Genomic DNA, 25,574 nt, shown 5'->3' with positions numbered 1-25,574 from the left:
AGTTGTATGTATGTATGTGTGTACGTACAACCCATGCCCCCTCCATCTGCATCTCCCCCATCTATTTACCCCTCAGCCGGGTGTTATTTATCATAAAAAATTGCTCAGATTTGTTTTGCGACGGGCAAAGACATGACGCTCATTTGTTAGAGCAACGGCAAAAGTGCAGCAGACCCCAAGCTTTCTCTCAGCTGCAACATGGAGTATGCTTCTTTTTGTGTTGCAAATACCCTTTCCAAACGGCAGGGTATTCAAGCTATAAAGATGCCAATAAAAAGGAAACTTCCTGAAAGGCAATCAAATAACTTCGCACACAAACTTAACTAAGAAAGAATTTGTGAGAAATTTAATTTTTATTTATGTGTAACATCTTTTTTATGTATTAGCAGTATGGCTGTAAATTATTTTCTAATTTTAAATTATTGCATTTAAATTAATCACTCTAAAACGTTTGGTAAGGGTATTTAAAATTTCGCTTTCTTTTGATCACATTTTTTGGTTCTTTCTGCGTTTGCCTCATCAACTTGTGGCTGCACTTGTGCCTTGCCCCGCCACCCTTACAACCCCCCCCCCCCCCCCTTGCGAAACGCCCCCTCTTTTTTGCCCACCTGAGATATGCCGTCAGCATGTGTTCTCGTTTTTATTAATGTAGCCGCCGTCTTTCTTACCACGGCCCAAAGTTCAACGCAAATATAATCTGTCAAATAATTTATCAGTGTTTGCTGATGATGATGCTCAGCACTCATTTCTCTATACACATACTAGCTCCTGAAGAGCCTTCTGTGAAGAAGGAGTTGCTGATCGAGCAGCAGGAAATCCACTTCTGTATTGAACTCCCTTCTGTTTGCACAAATCTCGTGGCCAAGGGGGGAGTGGGTGGGAAAACATGGGAAAACATTGGGGGAAATGCGTGCTGAACATTCGAGATCTGTCTAAATAAAACAATAGATGGTAAACTTTGGCGGTTAAGTGGGCACAAAATAAGTGTAGCTATGAGATAATTATATTAGGAAATAATATATAAAAGAATTCCTTTCAAAAGATAATAACTTGTAGCTTGAAAAATAAGTCATATAGAATTATTTTAAACTACTACTACTACTATTTTGTGCGGATTTCCAAAACCGACAGCATTTAAAAAAAAATGCATGCTTAAATAAATTACTTGTTATTTATATAAGTACGCCCTTTTTTCTCTGTGTGTACCGAATTTCACAACGCATTGGTTTCTCGCCTCTATTGTCAACGCTTTCGCTCTTGTTTTGCTATTGCGTTTTTGCGAAAATGCTTTCAATTGTTTGCGACTGCATTTTGGCTCGATCGGCATCATCGACATGTGTGTGTTTAGTTTTCCCTTTATTTATATGCACATATATACATATATATATATATTGCATTATTTTCTTCTTAATTTAGTGAGTGTGTCTGCCTGTGTTTGCTCTCAAACAGAACCGATTAAATTATCTCAAGGTTGCACGCGCGCCTTTTGCGCTTCCTTTTCATTTTGCCTTCCTTTGTTTTAAGATCTTTGAAATTTCAGCAGGACTTTGATCTTATTTATTGCCGGTCTTAACTGTTTTCTTTTTCGTTTGGCCCACAGACCCAGTTCGCTTTTGTATTTTCGGCAGCTCCTTGCCGCAAAAACCAGTTGTTTTTTTAGCCCTTGCCCTTGCTTCTTTTCAGCGCATTTTTTTTCTTCTTTAAACAAGTAGCGTCATTTTGGCCACCTGTTGCCCCTTTGGCCCAATCGATTTATCGCTGTTAACCCGCCGGCAATCGCAGCCTCACAATCGGAATCGTGCTGCTCGTCCGCCCCCGTGCCACACCCCTCTTTTTTCAGTCGAACACCGTGTGAATTATGATATTACAAGGCGAATGCGCTGCTGTTTTCGGATTTGTTTTAATTTTTTTTTTTGTTTTTAATATGTTTTTCTCCTGTTGACCGCTCGGCGGCAAGAACAACAACATGTTGCCGTTGTGGCAGCAATGATGTTGCCGCTTGGTCACGTGCTCTTTTGATATTGAGCGGCGAACAGGTGTCGGTTGTTTAGAGATCCATGATTTTACGTTTGTATATATGAATATTTATATATACAGTTGTTCATTGGAAGATCGTTCTGTTTACAGCGGTAGCCGGTACAATTTTAATGGCTTTCCAGTTAAGCAAAGTGTCAACAACAATCGTTGGCGGATTTGGTTCAAATCAACAGCATTCCTAGCGGTAAGCTATCATATAACTAATTGCATTTTCATCTGCAAAACACAAGCGGCAGCTGCAAATGCTGCTGCTTGCAACAATTGATAAGAATAACATAAACATAGCAGGCAGCAACATAGCAAAGATCATCAGCAAAGAGCAGCGAAATATTTCAAGTGCAGCAATACCAGAAATTCCCAAGTAGCAACACCAACAATGACGGTGAAAAACTCTCAGGAAATACAGTATACATAATGTCTAAGGCATTCCAAGCGGAGCCCACGCATAAAACACTGCGAGAAAAACTCAAGTGTTCGTTCGCATTGCTAACGATGAGCGCGTGTCAGCAACATGTTGCTGCTGCTGTACAACGTGGTTGTTGCTGCTGCTCTTGGTGTTACTGTTGTTGCTGTTGTCGTTTGTATCATTAGTCAAAGAAACCAAGTCAGGGGCTGGCAATCAGCAGCCCGTATGTTGGCCAAATCAATTGCTGTTGCTCCTCATGTTGCTGCTTCAGTTGCTGCTGCTGCTTCTGTTGATTGTGTCAACGACAACAGCGGCAGCAGCAACAATAGACTTAAGTCTGGACATGATTCATGGACATGCTGCAGTTTTCTATTTAGCTGCTTGCGGAACGGGTGGCGGGGAGGCGCAAGGGAGGGCGAAGGTGCAACACCCACACAAAGATGCAACATACGCTAATTGTGTGTGAAAGCAGCAGCAGCAGCAGCAGCAGCAACTTGAGCCACATTGCTCATACGCCCACGTGGCCAGTGGAGGGATGCGGCTGCTGTGGGGGCAGGCACATTTGGCATTTCCATTTTTCCACCATTTTCCATGGCATATTTAGCATTCGCAGCGGCAGCAGCAGACACAACGCAATCATAACCATAAAAAGTTGCTCATTTTCTTGGCATTTTTTGGCTCTTTTCGCTAGTTTTGCTATTTTCGGGGCTTTTTGGTGACTATTTTGAATGAGAAAAGCGCCAACTGCTTTTGCCCGCTTTTGGTCAGCAGTCAGGCGGCCGTAAAAGGAGCTTGTAAGTGCTACTGTTTTCCACCGGCAACGGTAAAAATGCCGCATAATTTACGCAAAAAAGCGGCAGCGGCAGCAGCAGCAGCAACAGCAGCGATTCGCGGCGGCCAAGAAAATAAGGCAAAAATGAAACAAAAACTTTTCACTTTTTTCACAAATGGCCATGCAAATTACAAGACACATTAGCCCGGCTCTCCTGCGGCAATCCTACGCCTGCCAGCCGCCTAACCCCAAAAATGGGAGCAACAGCAGCGGCAGCAGCAGCAAAACGGAAATGCGACAACAGCAGCAACAATCACAACCAACAACCACTGGAAACGAGCAGAAATGTGTTTACGGCAGCTGCCAAGTCGCCGCCGAAATGGATTGTATTAGGCCAGGGTTGCCACCTGTTGTTTCAATTGGAAAATCTTAGCTAATTTCCAATTTGAAAACTGTATCAAGGGATCGAAAGTACCAAATAATCGAATGAATAGTTTGCACTATGTGCTTTAATGACCAGAATTCATGTGGGAGGGTGACAACTCTGCCATTTAGCATGGCTACTTATTGGTGTTCACCAGCGGAGACCTGAGACCCAAAATCGATACTTAGTCCCGAAAAACTGCGGCTGAAACTCAAAGCCGGGCCTGGAAAACGGCTGCCATGGCGTTTGCATCCAGCGTTTGTTTGTCGTATTGGAGCGTTTGGAATGTTTAGTTAACCGTAAGCAGTCGCAATGCGCCCGCGCCATTTTGGCATTGATTGCTGACCAAGGAAACTCTCACACACACATACACAAATCAAAAACTCGAGAAACATTGGAAACCACTTTTGAAAAGGCTTGAGTATTTGAAAAAATATAAGAAAGATACACTTTTGAAAAGGATATCCAAATGAAAGGGGATTGAATCAGCATTTAAGGTACCAATTATTTCATTGATGATCGTATTGCCATTAAATTCTGATCCTACAATTCAATCTCATATTTCTTTCGGTGCACGAACACAAACACATCCCAGGCGAGTCAGTGGAGCGTGAATAACATTTGGTAATCATGGCACAAACACGAAAATGCATTAACCAAAATTGTGATCATAAATTTTCAATCGACACGCGGCGGGTGCTGTTCCTCCCCTTAACCCCCGCCTTTGGCCCCTTTAACCCTCTCCTTTCAATTGCCATGAATGACTTGAGTGGACCAAAAGCTTTGAACTGGACTAGAAGACGGAAGACTTGGGACTATCTGGCCGCGTATTTCTGTCTTTTATTTTTTCATTTTTCCTCCTTTTTTTCTCATTTGGGCCTCAAGCATTTCTTTATCCCCACATGCGAGGATTGTTGCTGTTGCTGCTGTTGCAACTGCGGCAACTGTTGCTGCAGCTGCGCACATTCTTGGCCAGAGAAAGTTTTGTTGTTGCTGCTGCTGCCGTTGCACAAGTGGCAGTAGTTGCATTTTGCATTTTGCAGTTGGCGGTTTGGGTCAGTTAAATGGCAAATGCTGCCAAAATGTTGGCAAAGGGAAGGGGGACGTGTGTTGTGCAGTTGGGCTATCAAAAACCATGCGTGGGTGCCGCGAAAATGATGAAGCTAAAGAGCTGGATCCGGTAAATATTTGGCCAACTTTGACCACGTTAAATGGTGGCAAAGAAATGGCGAAGAAAATCGTATATTTAAATATAAAAATTTATATTAAATCATATCTCTCGACAAAAGCTTACATGTCCCACGTGTTTCTACGAATTGCTTGGGAAATTCTGAAAAAGATAAAGCTATTTTTTGCAATGATATATGCCAGTTAACTTGCACAAGTGGACTTTTCCACACAATTATCCCCACCATCAGTTTAGTGCTTCCTCTAAGCTGCAACGTTTTTTCCGCTTTAGCAGGAGATTTAGTCTGTTGACTCCATAAAGTCCTGGCAACATCACGCTTCCATATTCCTCTTTGCCATCCAGTCAGTGAGTCAGTCACTCACTTATTCAGTTGAGCTCTCACAGCTTAATCAAAGCAATTTGCAAGAGGTTAACCCTAAAAGCGCTGAAAAAAATCCAGATAGTTACTGTTGCTGGCGTATGAGTCATGTGCGGCTCCTTGTTGTTGTGACCCTTTTTTGGTAACCCTTTAACTTTTTTTTTTGGCTGAATTCTCAAAAATTTCTAGTGTTGCTGCTGTGGCTGATGTTGCTTTTGCTGTTGCCGCTGTTGCTGCTGTTGTTGTTATGTATGTGTTTGTACAACGCCTTGAATGCGGCTTCTGTTGTTGGCTGTCGGTTGTCGTTAGCCTGTTGCTGCTGTTGCCGCTGCTGCCGTTGCTCTTGTTTCACTATCAACGCATTCCTTTTGGCCCACACGGACACACACTCGCTTGCTGCGATAAAAATTTATTGAACCGAGGCCTCTGGGTCTCCATTTCAGCTTCCATTTCAGTTTGGATTTTTTCCCCTCCTTTTTCGTTGGTTGTTTATTTTTATTGTTGCCGAGGTGTTGTGGCTGCCGCTGCTGTTGCTGTTGCTGTTGCTGTTGCTGTTGCTGCTGCTCCTCTTACTGTTGCTGCTGCGTCTCGAAATCAATTGAGTTTAACTGCTTTTAATTTACTTGGAATTTGTGCGGCTTTAATGGATTTATGTCGGCTTATGTTGCCCCAGCTACAGGTGGCTGAATGCTGTTGTTGATGTTGCTGCTGCCGCCGCTGCTGCTGCTGCTGCTGCTGCTACTGCTGCTGCATCAGTGGCTCTTTTTGTGCGCGGCTTGTGTCAGAGTAGCAAGTTCCTCTGCCACACAATATTAAAATTTATCATGTGCTAAAAACTTATCAATTAAATATATGCATAACATTGTTCGGGCGACTGAAACGCTGTTGGTGTTGCTGCTGCTGGCCCGGCAGCAACATCAATCAAAATGCAGGCATCAAAATGCAGCCGCTTGCAATTTGATGTCGCGACTGCAATTTAGACATGCCTTGCCATGTTATTAACTAATTACAGGCGACTAATCTAAAACGCCGCCATGCAACAGGTGCCCATGCATCATCCCAAACAGCAGCCGCAACCAACTAGCAACTAGCAACATTGCAGGATACACTGCAGCAGCCAGCCCGGCTGTCCAGCTGCCTAATGAAATGTGACATCTTGGCCACGACCAGGCCCAAACTGTCAACGTCTCCTTGTCTCCTTGTCTCCTTTTCTCCTTTGTCTCCTGTATCTGCCCCCCATCTGTTCCCCCATACTGGCCCCATGCCATTCCCTTCTGGCCATCTCGACTCGTTTGCATGTCTTGTCATTCGTCATTCTCGTGGCTCAGGTGCATGTTGCCAGCAGCTAGAAGATGTCGCAGCCGAGCTTACATAACATTGCAGCGGGGCCACCCGCTAAACGCATCGGACACATGTTGCTCATGTTGCCCATGTCGCTCATGTCGCAGGTAGCTGCTGTTGATGTTGCTGCTGCCGGCACGCACGCACACAGTTGCGGCGCAGAATAATAGGAATGTTTTGTAGCAAGGATCTTGAAATATGAAGTTTTAAATATATATAAATATATGTCATATCTTAAAGATTTATTTCAAAGAACGCTTCCTTATTTGTCCGGAAAATGCTAGATTATGTTGTAAACGGTTATTGGGAGCTCTATCATAGAAGTTGGTACTATCATATTTTTATAGAATATTTTATGGCTATTTAACTCTTTTTTTCTTAACTGTATTATATGCTGGCTGTTGCCGGAAGCGGATTCTGTGTTAATTACAAAAGAACTGCCCCCCACTCTGCGCTCTCTCGATGATTATGATGTTGTTGTTGCTGTTGCGTTGACATGCGTTGCTAAACGTGCCGCCTGTGGTTGCAAGCAGCCCACCGCCCCACTGGCCACCCCCTTTTGGCCACTGGTAAAATGGCCCCTTCCCCCCATTTTTTTATCCATGGCACGCATTCAAATGAGGCCTCTGAGCCAGAGAGACTTGATTTCCTTTCCTTCAACCAGAGACAGAAACAACTTGCGGCTTGTGGCATGGCGAATGTGGCCATTCATGTTGCTGTTGCTGCTGTTGGGAGATTATGAAAATTAGATATACAAATCAGCAGACGAACGGATGCTCGACCAGCATCCACGGCATCACATGAGGCATCAACATTTGATGCGTACAAGATCAAACGACGAAGAGATGGCAGTCTAAAAACTGACTATGGATGCCCTTTAGTTAATATGGATTAAAGGTTTAGGAAATTGATAATAACTAACTCATAAATCAAGTGATTTATATGTCAAAATGTGTAGTTAGTAATAGTAATTTTTTATTGGTTTGTCGATTTGTTCAAGAATTAAATTAAAATTGTTTAATGAGTTTTTAAGCATTTATATTTAAACGTCGAAGGCATAACCCTTGTTTAATATCTAAATCATTGCTTGATATTTAAGTTCACATATCAAAAGGCTTGTTTCGAAAGATTTACGACTCCTCAAAACATTTACAACCCAATAAATTATTTTTCTTGTCTACTGCACTTGTGTCAACCGATTAGCTAGAAAGATACTTTCAAATGCTCTTATTAAAATTTTGAGCAGTTAGAGTATCTTTTTTGTTTGGCGGGATCTGTTGCTGGCGGGTGCTCAACGTGCAACATGTTGTTGCGGGTCAGGGTCGCGAGATGTTGCAGCAAAGTTTTCATACACATTCTTTTTTGGTCTTCTGGTCCTCTGAGCTCCTTTGGCCCCTTTCTCCTCCTGGTCGCTTTTGGCCCGATTTTGCTGCTGCTGCTGCTGTCGCCTGCCTGCGTAAATTGCTTACCAATCAAATGGCACTCGAGTGCTGGAGAGACTCTCGCGGAAATTGCTTGAAACGGAAATGTGCTCCTTTTGCCCATGTTGCTGCTGCAGTTGCTGCTGCTGTTGCCAATTTCATGTCATTTGTTGACAACGCACAACGGATATTGTTTAGTATTTTGCATAAAAGTCGTTTTCCATCTCACTTTGCGTATCATTTTTTTTTTCTTATTTTTCTGTTTTGCCCGCCCCTTGCCCAGCTTTTTTAGTTTTGGTTTTTAGGTTAGAAGGAAGTTGTCGCTTGTCGGCCACCCCTCCCTTTTGCCGCATTTTCCTTTCGGCCCGGCCGAGTTGGCCTCTGGCATGGCTTAATTATAGTCTTTTGGCCTTGTGCATTTGCCAGGCGCCGCCGCCGCCAACAGCAACATCAGCAGCAACAACAGCGACTTGCGACTTGCAACTTGCAACTAGCAACTCGCATCGCTCCAACTGGCCACGCCCACTCCACACACTATTTGCTTTGGCCTGCGGTTGCACTTTGTTTTTTTTTTATCTGCTTCTGCCGCTTTTTGTAAGCGCTTTTTTTCGGGGCGGTTTCTTTTGGAATTTTTTTAGTGTTGCCGGTCGAGTTGTGACTTTGAAACTGGCCCCGTGTAACTGCAATTTCGGGGGCGTGGCTTAAACAAAACGCCAAAAGATAGGAGAGAGACTCAGAGCGGCGCTGCAAATAAATCGTAAAGTATATTTGAAGCTGTGCGAGGGATTTTACAAAACATAAATATTTTTAAATGAGCACTTGGAAAATAATTAGTAAGGCATATTTTCGTGAAAAGCCAATTTAGCCAAAGACATATACTATCGTAATTGTGTGCTTAAAGGGGCATAGCTTCTGTTCGAAAGGCATCTATTTAAACACAAAACGGCAATTTCAAATCCTTGATACCCATATTATTAGTAGGATATAGGAATCTTAAAGTTAATTTTCTTTTTCGGGAATTTTTATTAATATTCTAATGATCGATCTGCGATTGAGTGAAGAGCAGGCCAATTTCCAGCCCGTAACATCGACGATCTTACTCATATTTTTAGTTACCCACTTAACACTTAAGCAGCGAGGAGGAGGGCCAGTTGGTCGATTTTAATATGCACTTACCTGTCAGGTCATTAAAGTAAAAATTGATTTTCTAACTTGCAACGATTTTTGCATTAACAATTAGTCGCCGTTGCGATCTGCGGACGGCGAGGGTTCCGTGTTATTAATTAACAATGCCACACCAGGCAGGCGCATTTAAGGCATTAATTGCTCGAACCGGTTAACATGATCGCATCCCGGCAGCCAGGAACTCTCTGAAACCCTGCAAATCTAGGGGACTTGGGGAAAGGGGTAACCTGGGGACGACGCCTCAATCAATCTAGCAAATTGTCGCCCAGTTTTCTGTTCGCCTCTGCAGTTTCCATACGCCCGGCAATATCGAACACCACCAGGCGAATGGAATAGAGTGTCTCATCCGCTGGCCCATTATGCGGCAGCCCATCTAGATCTCGGATATGCAATATATATATATATTGGCTATAGAGTAGTCTCTAATTATGACAACTACGCAGCTGTGCGTGCTCACGTGTTTTTCCAATTAGACATCGGAGGTACCCACTCGCAAAATATATACATATATGTGTATATAGAGATGACAATGAGCGATAAAGCCGTCGCCATCATTTTGCCATCATCGTCGCAACCATCGGTGGCAAATTGACAATCGTAGAGGTTGCTCTGGGGCTGTCCACTTGCTGGGGAGAACAATTGTGCATTAATATCAATCAAATAGTGATTTTTTACGACTTTATTTTCAGTTCCTTTAAAGAACGATTATGGCATCTATAGGTATATGTACTGCTTCTTGCACTTTTCCAACTCGAAATGCCAGCTTTCCCCATTTCTTTTGCGCGCGCGAATAAAAGTATATACCAAAATTAATCAAGGAATTAGAGGGGAGCAGTTGGGGGAGGAGGCAGCGCGAAACGAGTTGGCAGCGTCGCTTGCCATCTACGGCACACCCACTGCTGCCGCCCGCCACGCCCCCAGCCCCCTCATAGCGCCCTCCCCCGCCCCCTTTTTATTTGCTGCCCCTCGCACAGCCGCAACACGCCCACTGAAAACGCTCGCCGAGCTTTAATGCGTTTTCATTTAACACAAGTCTTGGCCCGGCTTGTTAGCCCCTATCCGTGTGCACTCACTGTCTGAGTGTGAGTGAGTGAGTGTGTGTGAGTGTGTCCGTGTGTGTGTTTGAGTGTGTGCGTGAACACCTCCCACTTGGCAATCTAATATAAAGTCAGGCCCCGCAACTTGGACTGTGCAGCGCCTTGGCTACCGATTTTCGTTTGGTCTGCTCCTTTGGCTTAGATACTCTCAACTACTTTTGATAACTGCTGTTAAGTTGGTTTTCAATTGAAGTATGTCCTCAAAATTATGCATTTTTAGGTATAAGATACATTATAGAGCTACTTTGTGTGTCTGATAGTATCAGATGCAGTAGGTATTTAATATTGTAATCGATTAGCGATCAATTGCATATTAATACATAATTTCTAATTTAGCATGAAACATTCAGTGCGCAATCCTTTTGATTGGACTTTAGTATATACTTAATATATGTAGCTAATATACATGTGAAGGGTACTTTAGTCTGCGGTTAGTGGCCTTGGTTTCTCCGCGCAGCGTTTTCATCTCTCAGTTTTTTCGCACATTTTTCGCTGGCTTTTGGCGCTTTTTCGCTTCCGCATGCCTAGACCGAGTTTATATATATATATATATATGTTATATGTGCATCTGGCGTGGAGGGGGGTGGAGTGGGAGTGGGCAGAGGGGATTGGGGCACATATGTGGCATATGTATATCAATATTTTGCAGCTCGTTTGGCTGCCAGAGCTCGCGCTCCACATTAATAACGCATCCCACCCTCTAATTGCATTTTACCTGGTCGCCTTTAATCGAATTTTCCAGCCTTTTTTCCTCCTGCCAGAACGATGCGCAATTTCGATTACGCTCAACTATTTTCCAGATAATATGTATACACACTGCAGGATATACATACATATGTGCGCATATATATGTATAAAAATGCAATTTTTGGGGGCGCCCGATAAGTGGCTCCATCATTGGAGAAGTTGTCTGCATCTTTGGAAAGTGCTTCCGCATTTGTTGTGCACACCGCACTCGAAATCGCCGACGAAACTGGAGTTATGTGCCCAGATTAGCGGGTGTGTGCTAATGCCACATCGTCCAGCTTGCAACCGAAGTTGCAAGTCGTTCGAAGGTTTGCAGTTAGTCCGCCTGGGTCACTCGTTATCTGCCTATCGAATGCGGCCTAATGAAACCCATAACTTTTGACTTTTCCGGAGCGAACGGAGCAAACGAATGGTCAACGCCTTATTGGGGTCAAGCGAATACATTTTAAAAATGAAATATATTTTTAACAATTTTTGCTGCATTTTCTGCTTAATTGTCAGGGAATTAGACTATGTTTGTTTATAAAATAAATTATTCGACATTTTCCAAATACTTGAAACTTTTAAGAAATATTATACGAATATATGAATCTGTACTAAATACTTGCCTTCCTTTCTCTTTTGCTTTTTTGTCTTGCAGGTGAGTTATTTCGAACGACTTCAATTAGCAATTGAGATTACTCCGACTCGCAGAAGCAGGTAAAAATGCCTTAAATAGCAAGTGCCCACCAAACAAAGTATGGGCTATGTGTGCATATAGATGCTCAGAGCCATATGGATATATAGATGCATATTCCAGTCGGCTGATTTGGCTAAAGGCTGTCACATTTTCCTCTGGCCGGGCCACTAAGAGAAATGACCACAAAATGCGAACATAAATCAACACAATGGCCAAAACGCTGCTGCTGCTGCTGCTGCTGCTCCTGCTGCTGCCAAAAGGTGTGGAGACCACGCAGCAGCAACAGCAGCAACAGCAGCAGCATCAGCAACAATTGCTGCAGTTGCAGCAACAGCAACAGCCAGGCACTTCGGCATATGAAAATGCAAATTTCACATGGGAAAAACAAGCCGCGGGGGATGACAATTTGCTGTTGCTTTGGCCGTTGCTGACTCAAAACAGTTGCAAAGTTGTTGCTGAATTAATAAACTTGCAACTGGCGGCGGTGGCTTTTGTAAAAATGCCGCCAAATGCCTATTTTGATGTTGTTGCTGCTGTTGCTGTGGTTGCCTTAAAGCAAACGATACGCATTGGAAATGAACGAAACAAAATTGAAATCTGACACCAAAAGAATTGACAGAAAACACACCAACGCACCGAAAGAAATTCCTTCGAATCAATTAAACAATTTTACAAAAATTCAAATTGAAAAGGGGGTTTTGCAGGTTAGCTATGAACTACTATGCCTGTTTCTAAAGTGAAGGAAACCGTCGAAAAACTCTTATTAAATATAAATTTAATTTATTTCATAGTGCCAATCAATTAAGTTTATTAATGCATTTCGGCCTACTTTTTTCGCCAAGTGCCCGAGTAACTTTGGCTAACAATTGCAACGGCTTTTCGGGTGACTTCCAGACTTGGTTCGACCAACGAAAATGCAAATTCAATGAATGCCCATTCAGTATCCGTATCCCCGCGCCCCCGTCTCGACTCCCGAACGTGACTCAAATTGCTTTTAAATTGTTTTAGCAAGCAATAAACGAGCCAAACGGCAGCGAGAGTTCATACTTTTTTTTTACATTTTTTTTTTTTGATTTTTCGTTATCCCTGCCAACAGCTGCTGGTCCAAATATTTCGCTCTTTTACCAATTTTTTTCCTCATTTTTTTTTCTTGCCAGTTTTCCGATTTTTTCCCTAGTTTCAGTTGACCAGCAATTGAAATGTCCCCGCGTTCAGTGGAAAATGTTTCGTTTTTTGGCCAGGTATGGCCTGATCTTAATTTCCATTGAAGTCCGGCAGCTTCCAACGAGGCCAAAAAGAAAATGCATAACTGTTAATTGTACAAATATGCTGGGGTCCATTACAAAGATTTGAGATTTCCTTTAGCCTAGCTGTTTCTATTTTTTTGTATTTTTTGTGTTAGCCAGGCTTAATTGCCCTGCGGGGGCGGCTGTGAGTAATTTGTCTTTAGTTTGTGCGTTTCCGTTTTGGATTGGGTTCGGTTTTTTTTTTAGATTATTGGCGGTGATTATTATTATGCAAATTTGTACAACTACTCGGATTGCTGCAAATGGCTAACAATATTGTAATTTGGGCGAACTTGCGGTTTATCAACGCCCTGTGGGTTACAGAGCTTGGCTTGGCTAATTCAAATGGGTTCTTGGGCAACGAAATCAGCGATTATCATTAACTGCAACTTGAAAGAAATACAGAAATTACAAAGGTGGATTTATCAATTGTTAGTACATGGTGATTTCAGTTCAATTATATTAATTATTATACCATTTGTATCTGTGCTCAGTATCTAAGGTACTAAATTCGAAAAGGAAAGGGCTGCAAGTTCATCATTCGGATGGCAATTTTGGCATTGCATATGCCATCTATCCATCCATGTAGCTACGTTCATGTTTTCATGGGTGGCACTGGGTGTCCCGTATTTTGTGCGCGTTGCACGGAGATTTATGAACAGAAGTCGTGGCACTTGGAGTCCCGATCCTGGGGTTTTTCATTTGTTATGTTTTTAGTCTCTCCTCGGCATTTCTCCCATGTTGGCCTGTCACTAATGACAACGGTAGCAGCTACTGGTTACCGGTTGCTATGTGGTTACTGCTCACTGGCTTACTGGCTGCCAGTTACTTGCACAGCTCCTGCCGACCGGCAATTACTTAATTTACACTTGACTATTGTTGCCGGCTCCTGTCCGACCGATCGTAGGATACACAATTGCCCCAAAAGCCATCGCTTTTTCCACAGCTCTTCCTTTCGGGGTGTAAATCAAGTTGCGGCCCTGACGCTGACTAAAAGTTGGCGCGGCGTTCGCCACTGAAGCAGAAAATTACTTTCATCATAATTTAAAGTTACTTATGACCAGAGCGGAACGGGTTGCAACCGCAGCAGTGGGGTTTTTTGTTTGCTTTTTTTTTCATCTATTTTTTATTTTCATTCAGACCGATTGTCTTAGGCACACGGGGCACACACAAATTGAAAAATCATCCGAAAACCAGGATGTGCCGGACCCAAGAAGCCAAGCTAAGCCAGGCCAAGCTAAACATTTGCACGTCAAACAAAGTGGCAGTGAAATAACAAAATTATGTTGGCAGATTTGTGGCGACGACCGGCGATGGAAATTATGGCAGCAGCCTAAGCCTGGCAAATCCAAAAGGGGAAACACTTGCCACAAAAGCAGAGTGCAGAATACAGACAGATATATATATATATATATATATATATAATTGCTATCTGGTGGTCCAACTGGTGGTGCAGTTTAAGTTACTGCCGCAGTGGTTGCTGCATGTGCCCCATGCTACAAGTTCCATGTTCCTGGTTCCTGGTGACGTTGTGGCATGAATGATGTGGCGTGGGCTTCCTTCTCAGCCTTCTTGGCTACTGGGCGGGTTTTTTTTTTCTACTTCTCACTTACAAAATGCTTAAAAGGTAAACGCTTTTTAAGATTTCAAAAAACACAGGCTATAAGTCAATATTATGTCGGGACTACTGATGTTCGTTTTCAAGGTTAAGTTTGGCGTTAAATCGCAGTAATTAGCCAGGCTAATTATCTAAACAGTTAACTAGATTTCATTTCTGCAATATATTCTAATAAAAAATGAAAATACTGAATTTTCTGCTCATCTGCACTTGATGCACTTGGCCTCTTGTGCGGCGCATAAATTAAACATAATTTGATTTGCTGATGCAGTTGCAGTTGCAGTTGGGGGACGCCTCATCCATAACAATGCGGCACGACTGGGCTGCTTGCTCCTGCTCCCGATAACGCCCCCGATCCGATCCGAAGCGATCCTATACCATCCCATCCCAACCGATCCGATCCGTGGTAGCTTTGGTCTCTGAACCAAGTCGCGTCCACAATCAAGTCAAGTGTTTATTTGTTTATGGGAATTTTTCTCCTCTTTGCCTCTACTATTTTTGTTTTATTTCGCATCCCATTTTTTTCCTTTTGCGGTATCTGTCTGGGTGAGTGGCATGTTGCATGTGGCAGCAACGGTTGCAACTTGCTGCTGCCGCTGCTGCTGCTGCTGCATTGGTGGTCCGATCTGGTGCCTTCTCGATTGCGTTCCGTTCGTGCGTTTTTGTTTGCCGCAATTAGCGTGTGGGCAGTTGGTTTCGGGATCTGCGAGACGCTGGGGGCAGGATGGATTTAGTGTACGGGGGTGTGGCAGCTTGGATGAGTGAAAGTCGGCACGAGGCTCCGAGGCTCCACGGATGCACTGAAGCGATAGGGAACACATCCTAAATAAAACATTAAATTCCATTCAAATGCAACTAATTTTAGTATAAATAAAAAACTGTTTACCCAAGACTCTTAGAAAGTAAAATTATATGTTTAAAAACAACTTTCTTCTGAAAATTGTTGAAGCAATAGATGTGTTTTCAGTTATTTCAATATCAATGTGCATAATTAAGGATTCGTTTGTTTGAGTGAAAGTCTCTAGTGCCGCTCACTTCACACTCCATTACCAAAATGTCATAAATTTAAAAAACCTTTTTATTTATTTATTTTTTTTGAGTGCAACGGATTCCAAAACGTTCCAACCTGTTCCGGATAGTTCCATGCGTTCCGCGTCGCGTTCGCTGAACACCTGTTGCTGTTGTTGCCGCTGCAACCGGTTCGCTTTTCGAGCTCGTTAGTTAATTCAAAGCTGTAAATATTATAACAGACCGCGTTCCATTATTGTATTAACAACAACAGGGTGCGAGTGAGAGAGCACGCGCGATAGATGCTGCCCCAATGCCCCGTCCTTTTCCAGAGAGAGACGGACGGCGAATCGGATTGATATACTCCAAACATGAGCATAGGCATTTTGACAGAGATTTTCCGTTCGCCACCTGCCTGCCCGCCCCTTTGTGTATTTTTAGGCTTGCTTTCAAGCTTTTCCAACTGCTTATTTTTTTTTTTTTTTTTTGCCATTTTCCTGTTCAATTTTATTTTTAGCTATGAAAATTGGCTTAAAAATAACTGACACAACTCCTTAAAGTTGCGTTCAAATTAAAATGGAAATTTTTTGCATTGTGATTGATGTGGGTTAATTTGGCCGCTCAGCGGGAATGACAGTGGGCGGGGGGCTTTATTGGGTTAAGGCGGCAGCAAGCGGTGGGGGGTGGTGCGGTAATTGGCGGGCAAGGCGGGCGATGAAAAGTGGCAAATGAAAAATTGTTGGATGATGGAGAGATAAAAGTGAATGGTGAAATGAAGGAATAATTAACAGCAATAGGAAAAGGATTTTCATTTTGCAGTAAATGTATTTAAATAGGTTGTTTTTTATTACAAAAGTAAACTTAACTATGCTATGTAATAAATAAAATAATTACAAGGAAAAGTAAGGTAGAAAAAACAACAGCCACTTTAAAAGTTCGCAATTAAATATCGTGAATGAAAGCCACATGGTTTCAAAAAACTATCAAAGCTTACACAGTAAAATATAATGACTAAAAGTCAAAGGTTTTTTTTCCTAAGAAACTATATATAAATACTTCTATATACCTTTGTTCTAAACATTTCGCCCAGCCCATTTTGTTCGCCCCCCGCCCCCCTCTCTCTCTCTCTTCGCCCCGCTCGCCATGGATTTATTGTGTTCCGTTTTTTTTGTTCACATTACTCATACGCCGTGTGTTGCACATACGAGGCGAGTATAAAATAACAGATTTATGCCTGCGTTCCAGCCAATGACACGCCAATTAGCCGCCACCGTACCAACAACAATGGCAACAGCAACAACAGAGGCGACAACTGCAACTGCAACACAAGCAGCAGCAGCAGCAGCAGCAACAACAGCAGCCGCAACTGCAACAGCAACATCAGCAACAAGAAGCGGGCAAATAAAGCTTTGACATTTTTATGATGCTAAGCGGACGAGAAAAAAAATTGCATAGGGGGTGTGTGTGTGTGTGGCAAGTTAATGTCGAAAATCTTGTGGCAGCTGCAGCGACTGACCTTTGCATGTGGCAAAGTCGAGCTGCGAATTGAGTTTGACAGCTGCTGGGGCGACACGATCCGATTGCGATTGCGATCGCTCTTTGACCTTAATACGCGCCAGCTGCGCGTCAACACCCCCCGAAATAAAAAAATATGAAAAATCCCCCAAAGCACCAAACCTGCCCCTGCCACGCCCCCCTCCCGCTCCCAGCTAGCCCAACAACAAACTACAACGCACACTCACACACCCATCCATTGTCATTTGACACCTAATTTGGTGTGGGTCGATTGCGGGGCGGTGCACGCACGATGGAGTCTCTAATAAGCGCTCAATAAATGTGCAACACCCGCTGGCAACGGCAACATGTTGCTGCTGCTGCTGCTGCTGCTGCTGCTGCGTGCGACAACAACAGCGGGAGCAGCGGCAACAACAACGCTCTTTGCCTTTTTGTAATCAACCGGGCAATCTCATTAATAAATTGCACTGCATGCAACATGTTGCTGTTGTTGCTGCAACGGCAGCAACATTAATTGGCTGCTTAGAGAGCTGACAAGCCAGCGCTGCCCCTTGTACAGTGAAAGCTGCCTAATGACAACATACATGGGGATTTGAGCCGTAATATTTAGGAAAAATACCATTTCGCTAAATGCTTTCTAAAAAAACATAGTTTTGAACATTTTCTGATTTGATTTTATGCGACTTAAATTGTGATGTTATATTTTATTAGCTACTTAACTGCATAGGAAATACCCAACATATCCAGTGTCCACTGTAACGCTTTGTTAATCTTCCTGTCGCTGGGAAATAAAAAAATTAAGGTTGCCGATAGGTGGCGCTGCAGCAGCCATCAACGTGCAACATTAATTCTTTATGCACTCAAGGCAACTGTTGTTGTTGTCGATGTTGGTGGTGGCCGAGCTTCTTTGATTTCGGGTCTGCTAATTGATTTTTATGCAGCCAGCATTGCCGCAAAGGCAACAACAAGGCGGCGCATATTTTAAACACAAATTACAAAGCAATAATCATAAATCTTTTTTGCGGCTCAGCAAGCATTTATCAAAAAATAAGTGTGTGTGTGTGAGTGTGTGTATGGCAGATGGCGGACAAATGAGCATTGCGTGTGCCATATCAAAATGTTGCTGCTACTGCTGCTGCTGCTGCTGTTGCAAGCTGCAGTTGGCAAGTTGCAAGTTGCTGTTGTCATCGTGGCTGAAAATGTTGATAAAATGGAGCACGTGGCCAGTGCAACATGGCAGCAATTATGGCCGATGTTGCTGCTGCTGATTGCTCTTGATTAAATGCTAGTCACTCACTCACTCGAGCTAAAAAAAAACCCCCCCGGAAATTGTTTATGCCACGAGCTGATGCTGATGCTGAGCTGTTGCTGCAGCATTTTACGCACATTCTGAGCCGCATTTGCCACTTCCTGGCCGAAAGATCTTGGCCAGGTGTTGCTGCCGTCAACTTTTGACTAGAGTTGATTAGTTTTGGATGGAGAAATTGAGAACATTTCCGCCTGGCGCACTGCTGCTTGCATATTGCACATTGCAGGTGACCCAAACGCATCAGCAGTGCGACTGTGACAGGCGCAGCAGCAGCAGCAGCAGCAGCAACATTCCGCAGCTGCAGCAGCAACAAATGCAACTCAGAGCCCTAGCTTATTAAACTTTAATGACTATTGGGGTGGTCTTGGCACGTTGTTGTCGTTTGCCGCTGTCGCAATGCCAGGAATAATTGCAATGGCAACGTGCAACGATTTGCGGCAACGAGGTGAAGGCAACGGCAACGGCAACGGCCGCAAAAACGAAAACAAAATGTTTATATGAAAATTGAAAATGATTATTGCGCAATGACGACGGCAACAACGGCAGAAAGAACCCGACAAATAGTCAAATTCGACACGCAAAAAGCAGCAACACCAAGCAGCAACTGTTTGCCGTTTCATCATGGCCTGCACCGCAGCAACAATTGGCTAATAATATAAATTTTGTGGCCAAAGTAACGACAGCAGCAGCAGCAGCAGCAATCGTCTTGTTTCAAGGCTGTTTGTGCAACAGCAACACTCCACTCAGCTCAGCTCAACTCAACTCTGACTCTGCGGCTGATCTCGTTTTGTCTTGTGTGTATGGGCATCTAATTTAATTGCCTTTCAATTGCCGCTGACCTGCGCCTGCCAGCAATATGTCATTGCAGTTGCAGCCGCAGCGGCACTTGTTGCTGCTGTTGCTGCGGCTTATCGTCCCACAAATAACTGCAAATTGTGCGGCAGCAACTGTATTGTTTGTCTGCGCTTATCTCTGGCCAAAAACGAAACAACAGCAACGGCAACGGCCAGTAAATCAGTGGAACAACAGCAGCAAGAGCAGCAACAACAACGGCAACTGGCAACAAACTGCCAGGCAACACGCATGCGCCGCCAAAAGTCATGTTCGTGCCACAAAGGCGACACCTAAGCCATACATATTGTAGGTGGCAGAGCAGCAACTGCAACAGAAAGAGCAACTGCAGCAACAACTGCAAATGCAACTGCAGCAACTGCAGCAACAGCAGCAACACAAAGCAATCTGTGGTCACACTGCACGAAAATTAACGCGAAAATTATGCTAATGCGGTCCAGAGAGCACGCAATATTTGGCCAACTTCAAATGATGCATCTTTCAAATATTCGCTTGCCACACGAGGTCTCCATAATAAGCGACTCGTTTGGCTAACTTCCACATGCAACTTGAAGCTTGAATATAAAGAAAAAATACCCAAAGTCTCTCAAATAAAATGAAAGAATAGGAAAATATATATGAAGAACTGCTAGTATTTTCTGATACATTTTTTTTTAGCAGTGTAGCAAGCCAGCGCTCTGCAACACACTCCTTAAGCCTAATCATTTTTCGGTAATAATTTTGCATATATTTCTTTCATTTTTCGCGGCGCCTTTTTGTTGTTTTTATTATTCTTTACGCAACACGAGGCAGCAATCCCTTTTTATTTTCATGTCCGTTGTGGGTGTGTGTGCGTGTGCGTGTGTGTGAGTTTTTCCCATTTTCATTTTGGGGAGTGGGCGTGGGTCAGCTTTTAAAGTGAGAGCTGCAGAGAGCAGCTGGCCAAAAGCGTTTGCCACTTTGAACTTGCCAAGGCAACAATAGAAAGCTGTTGGCAGGAAACTGAAAAACGAAGGGGTGAGGTGGCGGGAAAAGCGAGAGAGGGAGATAGAGAGAGATCTGCTTTAAACGCTTTGGAAATTTATGAGATAAGGCCCAGAGCGAAATCCTTTCACCAGCGAGCAGACAACGATTAATAAATCAATAAAAAGCATTTATAATCATAGTTGTTGCTCGCGTTATTGCTGCGGCTGCTGCTGCTGCTGCAGTTGCTGCAACTTCCGCACAGTGACAAGCGGCAATTTGAGGTAGGCAACACCTTGGCAACAATGTTGCCGCCACTCGGGCGGCGGCAGCGGAACAATTAAGATGCCATTGAGGGGAGATGCTCATCTGGAGTTGAAGTGGAAAGGAAAGCAAGGCAGCAAGGCGGTGCGGCAGCAACATGTTGCGCAACTTATCAAAATAATCATCATTCACATCGACAACAGCAACAGCAGCAGCAACAACTGCAACATGAGCTGCGCAGGCAGCATTATGATAATCGCAAACTGTGTCGGCAATGTTCAAACAACGCGAACAACAGCAAAATTGCAACTGTTTTGCAGCTCGAACACCCCTGCACTGAACAAAATTTCGCGCTATTTAGCACCTGTTGCAGCTGTAAACTTTTAGATAGAAAATAAAGATATAGAAGCAGTTAGGCATCAGTGATTGCATTTATGATTACACCAGAAAAGATATAAATTTCAACTTAGCTCAAGAAAATATCTTAAAGTTTGCATAATTTTTAGCAGAGCTATTTCAAAATGAATGGAAATCGAGTTTTTCTCGCTGTGCACAGTGCCTGTCACCCCGCGTTTCCCTCAGCCTCCCTTCCTGATATCGCAATTAATAATCGAGTAGAGAGAAAAAACGAGGCGCGGCATAACTGCAACTCAACTCAACTCAACTCAGTCAAACTGAACTGAACTGAACTGCATCGTGCGCCCTTCTTTTTGATTTAAAATGTGCCGCCATCGCACGTAGGCGTACTCACACGCAGTTCACCTATCCCATTCCCATTCTCAGTCTTCAGACCTCAGACCTCAGTCTTCAGTCTTCAGTCCCATTCCGATTCCCATTCCTAATCCCATTCCGCTGCCGTGAAAACAAGTGGCCAAACCGGGGACTCTACTCTGCCTTCATCAGTCAAGTGTGTTGTCTGTTGGCCTGGACCACAAAAGGTTCGCCCGCTGCCAGTTGCCAGTTGCCAGTTGCAGCTGTTTCGGCCGCAAGAACTGGACGCACTGCAAGGATGCAGCAGCTTGCGACCAACGGCCAGCGACTTGCAACATTCAACGGTAACTGCAACATCCAGCATTTGTGGGTTGTTGGCGTGTGCGTGGGCTTCTGAACCTGGACTTCTTCGCCTGGGTGGATCATCGGGTGGATCGAGTGGATGGATGCGGCTCGGTTGGTGCAGGGGGAGCTCATCATTGATCATTGTCTGATCTCGTGACCAGTGACCAGACTTTGACTTTGATTGCCATCTGAAACTGGGCTGGTAGTCGCTGCCTAGAAAGAAAGTTAATGGAATGCTTGGAATTAAAAAAAAAGTAATATACAAAATCATATTTAGTTCATTGGGAATGTTGCATGGTAATAGTATTTGTTATCTGATACAAAGAAAATTGTATTCAGTCATGAATAAATTAGAACTTCTAAACAGATTGCTATTATTTATTATATTTTATTTAACTGAAATATTCATTTGTACGAAATGATTTATTGTATTTTCCCACAAAAGGTGGCTTTAAACTCCGCTCAATTCTGATTCTCTTATCTGCTCGAATTTGTTATAAATTTCGACATTAACTAACCGCTCACACTCTGCCGCGTCTGCCAGCCCCGCCCACTTTTAAAAGCAGTCGGCAATTAAGTTTATAAATAAATAAATCAAATGCAAATTTCTCCGCCAGCTGAGAAAAAAAAAAGCATTCATAAAAAAATTAAAAAAAATGGGAAAAGCGGGAAAAACAAAACATGAAAGGCAAAACGGCGGCCTTCTTGTGGGTGTGACATTGGGGGGGCTGGGGGCAGGCGCCTCAGGTGAGCGGCCAAGCATGAGGAGGTGCGGCGGAGGGGAGGGAATGGTGGGGCAGAGGGGCAAAGGGGCAGAGAGGAGCGGCTGGCCAAGAATCGTTGGCGGCTCGTCAGGGAGCCTTAATTAGAAAATTGCTAATAACTCATGCACACGAACAAATTTCAATATTAATGAGTTTTAGGCCAGCCAGCGGCTGCAACAGTAGCAGCAGCAGCAGCAACTGCAGCAGCAGCAGCAGCAACTGCAGCAGCAGCAGCAGCAACTGCAGCAGCAGCAGCAGCAGCAGCAGCAGCAACAGCAGCAGCAACATATGCTTACCGAGTTTAGAAACCTACAGCGACGGGGGTCTTTAATTGAAAAAACAGCCTGGATCAGTAACCGCAACAGCATCTTGACCAGAACTGTGCACCGTGGGAGATCAGTTGGCCAAAAGGAAGATGGTGAAGGGGGAGAGAGTGTGGGGGTAGGGGGAGGACACCTTTTTGTTGCCCGTTGCTGCCTGTCTTACGCTGCTCATTAACTTGGCTAAAAACTCTATAGGTAGCCGCCGCCAGTCATCATCATTTGACTGATTTAGTTGTCAGTAATGGTGGTGCACCGTGCCTGTCCTGCCCCCACCACTCCTCCGTCGCCCACCACGTTCCCGTGCTTTCCCTCTCACCCACCCATTTTGGCCGTCTTTTGAGCTGATACCCCCAATCCCCCCCTTCCCCTTGACCATAATTAGCATGCAAGCGGCATAAATCGCAGCAGCAGCAGCAACAACAATTAACAGACCCAAATTGCATGCAACACAGCGGATTTTTCTCCATTCTTTTGCTATTTTTTAGCGGCTTTCTCTGGGCTTGGTTTTTTAGTTAGCTTTTTGTCTATATTTCCCCTACTTAGCATGCATTGCAGCCAGTCATTGACGTCTGCAACAGAACACGTAGGCAAAGCAGCGACAACAGCAGCAGCAACAACTGTCAATTATATTAGTTGTTGTTACTACACACAGCGCTAATTCAAAAATCATGCGTGGGCAGCAGCAACACGCCAGCAGCAGCAGGAACTGCAACTGCAACAGCAGCAACATGGCCACTAGCAACTTCTCTTAATTAAGTGTCGACCTGCCGTTGCATGCAAATGGAAATAAAACAGCAAGAAGTTTTCCCTCTGCTGCTGCTGCTGTTGCTGCTGCCAATGTGGCGACCTTTAGCCATTGCGTGTTGCCTGCCACTTGGGCCATAATTTCCAGGCCAACATTTTGGCTTTTCTCTACACTGTGTGTGTGTGTGTGTGTGTGTGTGAGTGTGCGATCTTTAGCTGAATGGGAAATACTGCGAAAAGGTTAAGGAAACACAGTCATACGAAAAAGTGCTAAACAATTTTCAAATGTCTTGAGAACCAGTCGCGAAATAAGGAGTGGAAAAGCGTGGAAAACAATTTAGAAACAGCTGGAAATTTGTTCTTGATCTCAGACTTATTTAAATTTGAAGAACAGCGGGAAACGAAAGCTATGAAACTGAGCTTATATATATATATGTATGTACTAATATCGCTAAATAAAAGATATAGCCCCGTGCTAACGGTAACTCATCAGCATAAACTCCAATTTTTAATGGCGTTTTTTATATGGCCAGTATATTTCTCTCAGTGCCAAGCTCCTAGTTTGTGTGCCCCACTGAAAGTTCGCACGAATTTTCCAATGGCAGGAAAATCCGAAAGAGAGAGAAAGAGAGAGAGCGAGAGAGATAGAGAGAGACGTACATACAGGGAAATAACAAAATGCATGCGTAATTTACGCTTTACGATCGCATTGGCCTCAGATACAGATTCTAACTCGTCTATAATATCGTTATCGGGCTGCGAAATCGCTTCGAGGGGCTCCATTTCCAGGGGCTCACGGAGAGGGGCGAGGGGGAGTGCTCGTAAGGGGGCGGGAAATGGGGGGTAGCCAGGGGCGCTGGGACCGAGATCCGTTGCATGCTGTGTGCCCGGTGCGTAGTGCAATAAATCAAAGTTTTATTTGTTGAAATAAATTCAGAGTTTATTGCTTCGTTATTATTTCTGTATTTTCTTTTTTTTAACCTTTTTTTTTTGCGACTGAGATTTGCAGCAGCGGGCTGAGGAAAACAACAACAGCAGCGACAGTTAGCCATCAAAACAGCGTTGTTTTGGCCGGAAATGTTTGCTGTTACCATTGGGGATTGGGGATTGGGGATTGGGGATTGGTGTTGGGTGCTCGCTGCTCGCCTGGCAGTTGCCAATTTCTTTGCGAGGTGGGGGCTTGCCTAATTTCAGATCGTTTCGTTGATTGGCCGAATGCTGGTCGTCGGCTGCTCGATTAATTATTTAGCCATCAAACTAATGCAAACTGATGGCGCGATGTGGAAGACTGTTAAGCCGATTGAAATTGACTGCCAATTAAAGTAAAAGGATGAAAGTGCCTGGTTTTTTAGCTTAATGTACGTACAGAATATTTAAATGCAGCATGGCTAATCAAAGATTACCAGTTCTTGTAGAGTAAAGGGTTTAAACGGAAGTGTGCTATATTAAACTATATTCTTAAGCTCTGGTTTCTAAAAATTTGTGAATCAAGGGGTTTTATAATCTAAAACATTGATTTTAGCTCCGAAATATTGGTTGGCAGCAAAGTTCTGTGCATGTTATAGCAAAAAAAAACACTTGGATAAAATTGCAAAGTCAGCATTTTGTTATGGAAATAACGCAGTGACACGCCTAGTCACGCCCTTCATGGCCCCCAATCCCCGCAGATAACCCCTAAATATATATGTATATATTCTCTTTTCTATTTTTTTATTTTTTGTTGGGTGGCAGTGACATTTGTGAACTCTGGGCAAGATTTCGCAATTTGTTTGGCATTTGTGCAAGCGCTGTGGCATTAATTGCATCTAAAGATACCGATACAAAGATACACCTATCTGAATGCATGTATCTGCCGCATGTGCGATTGATTACGCAATTTCAATTAGCGGCAATAGCTGCAACCGCAAAACACCAAATTAAGAAATTACTACCACTTTTGATCGCGAGTCGAGTCATTCCCTGCTGCATTCCATACGCTTCTCGCCCAACGCAACTGATCATTTATTAATGTTAATATTATTATTATTATTATTCTTTGCAGCAGCGTAAGCTGTCACCGACATGGGCAGTGAGCACTACTGCTTGAGGTGGAACAATTACCAATCCAACCTGTTAGGGGTGTTTAGTCAATTACTACAAGACGGGAGCCTGGTGGACGTCACACTAGTTTGTTCAGAGGGCACATCCATCAGAGCCCATAAGGTGAGTACTCATATACATCTAAGTTATTATATATA

At 43.7% G+C, this 25,574-nt stretch overlaps 1 protein-coding gene across 4 annotated transcripts in view; it reads left to right on the top strand.

Annotated features, from left to right (window-relative positions):
* The window catches only part of LOC117148056, a 112,831-nt gene that overhangs the window by 37,114 nt on the left and 50,143 nt on the right, over window positions 1–25,574 (top strand). For all 4 annotated transcript variants that reach the window (XM_033315242.1, XM_033315243.1, XM_033315245.1 and 1 more), the window contains exon 2: window positions 25,379–25,539. In XM_033315242.1, coding sequence (XP_033171133.1) covers window positions 25,399–25,539 — 141 coding nt within the window. In that variant the 5' untranslated portion in view covers window positions 25,379–25,398. The remainder of the gene's footprint in view (window positions 1–25,378; window positions 25,540–25,574) is intronic.

The sequence above is a fragment of the Drosophila mauritiana genome, chromosome X (assembly GCF_004382145.1).
Source record: "Drosophila mauritiana strain mau12 chromosome X, ASM438214v1, whole genome shotgun sequence".
In the NCBI taxonomy this organism is placed as follows: Eukaryota; Metazoa; Arthropoda; class Insecta; order Diptera; family Drosophilidae; genus Drosophila; species Drosophila mauritiana.
This window is presented reverse-complemented; position numbering and strand designations above follow the sequence as displayed.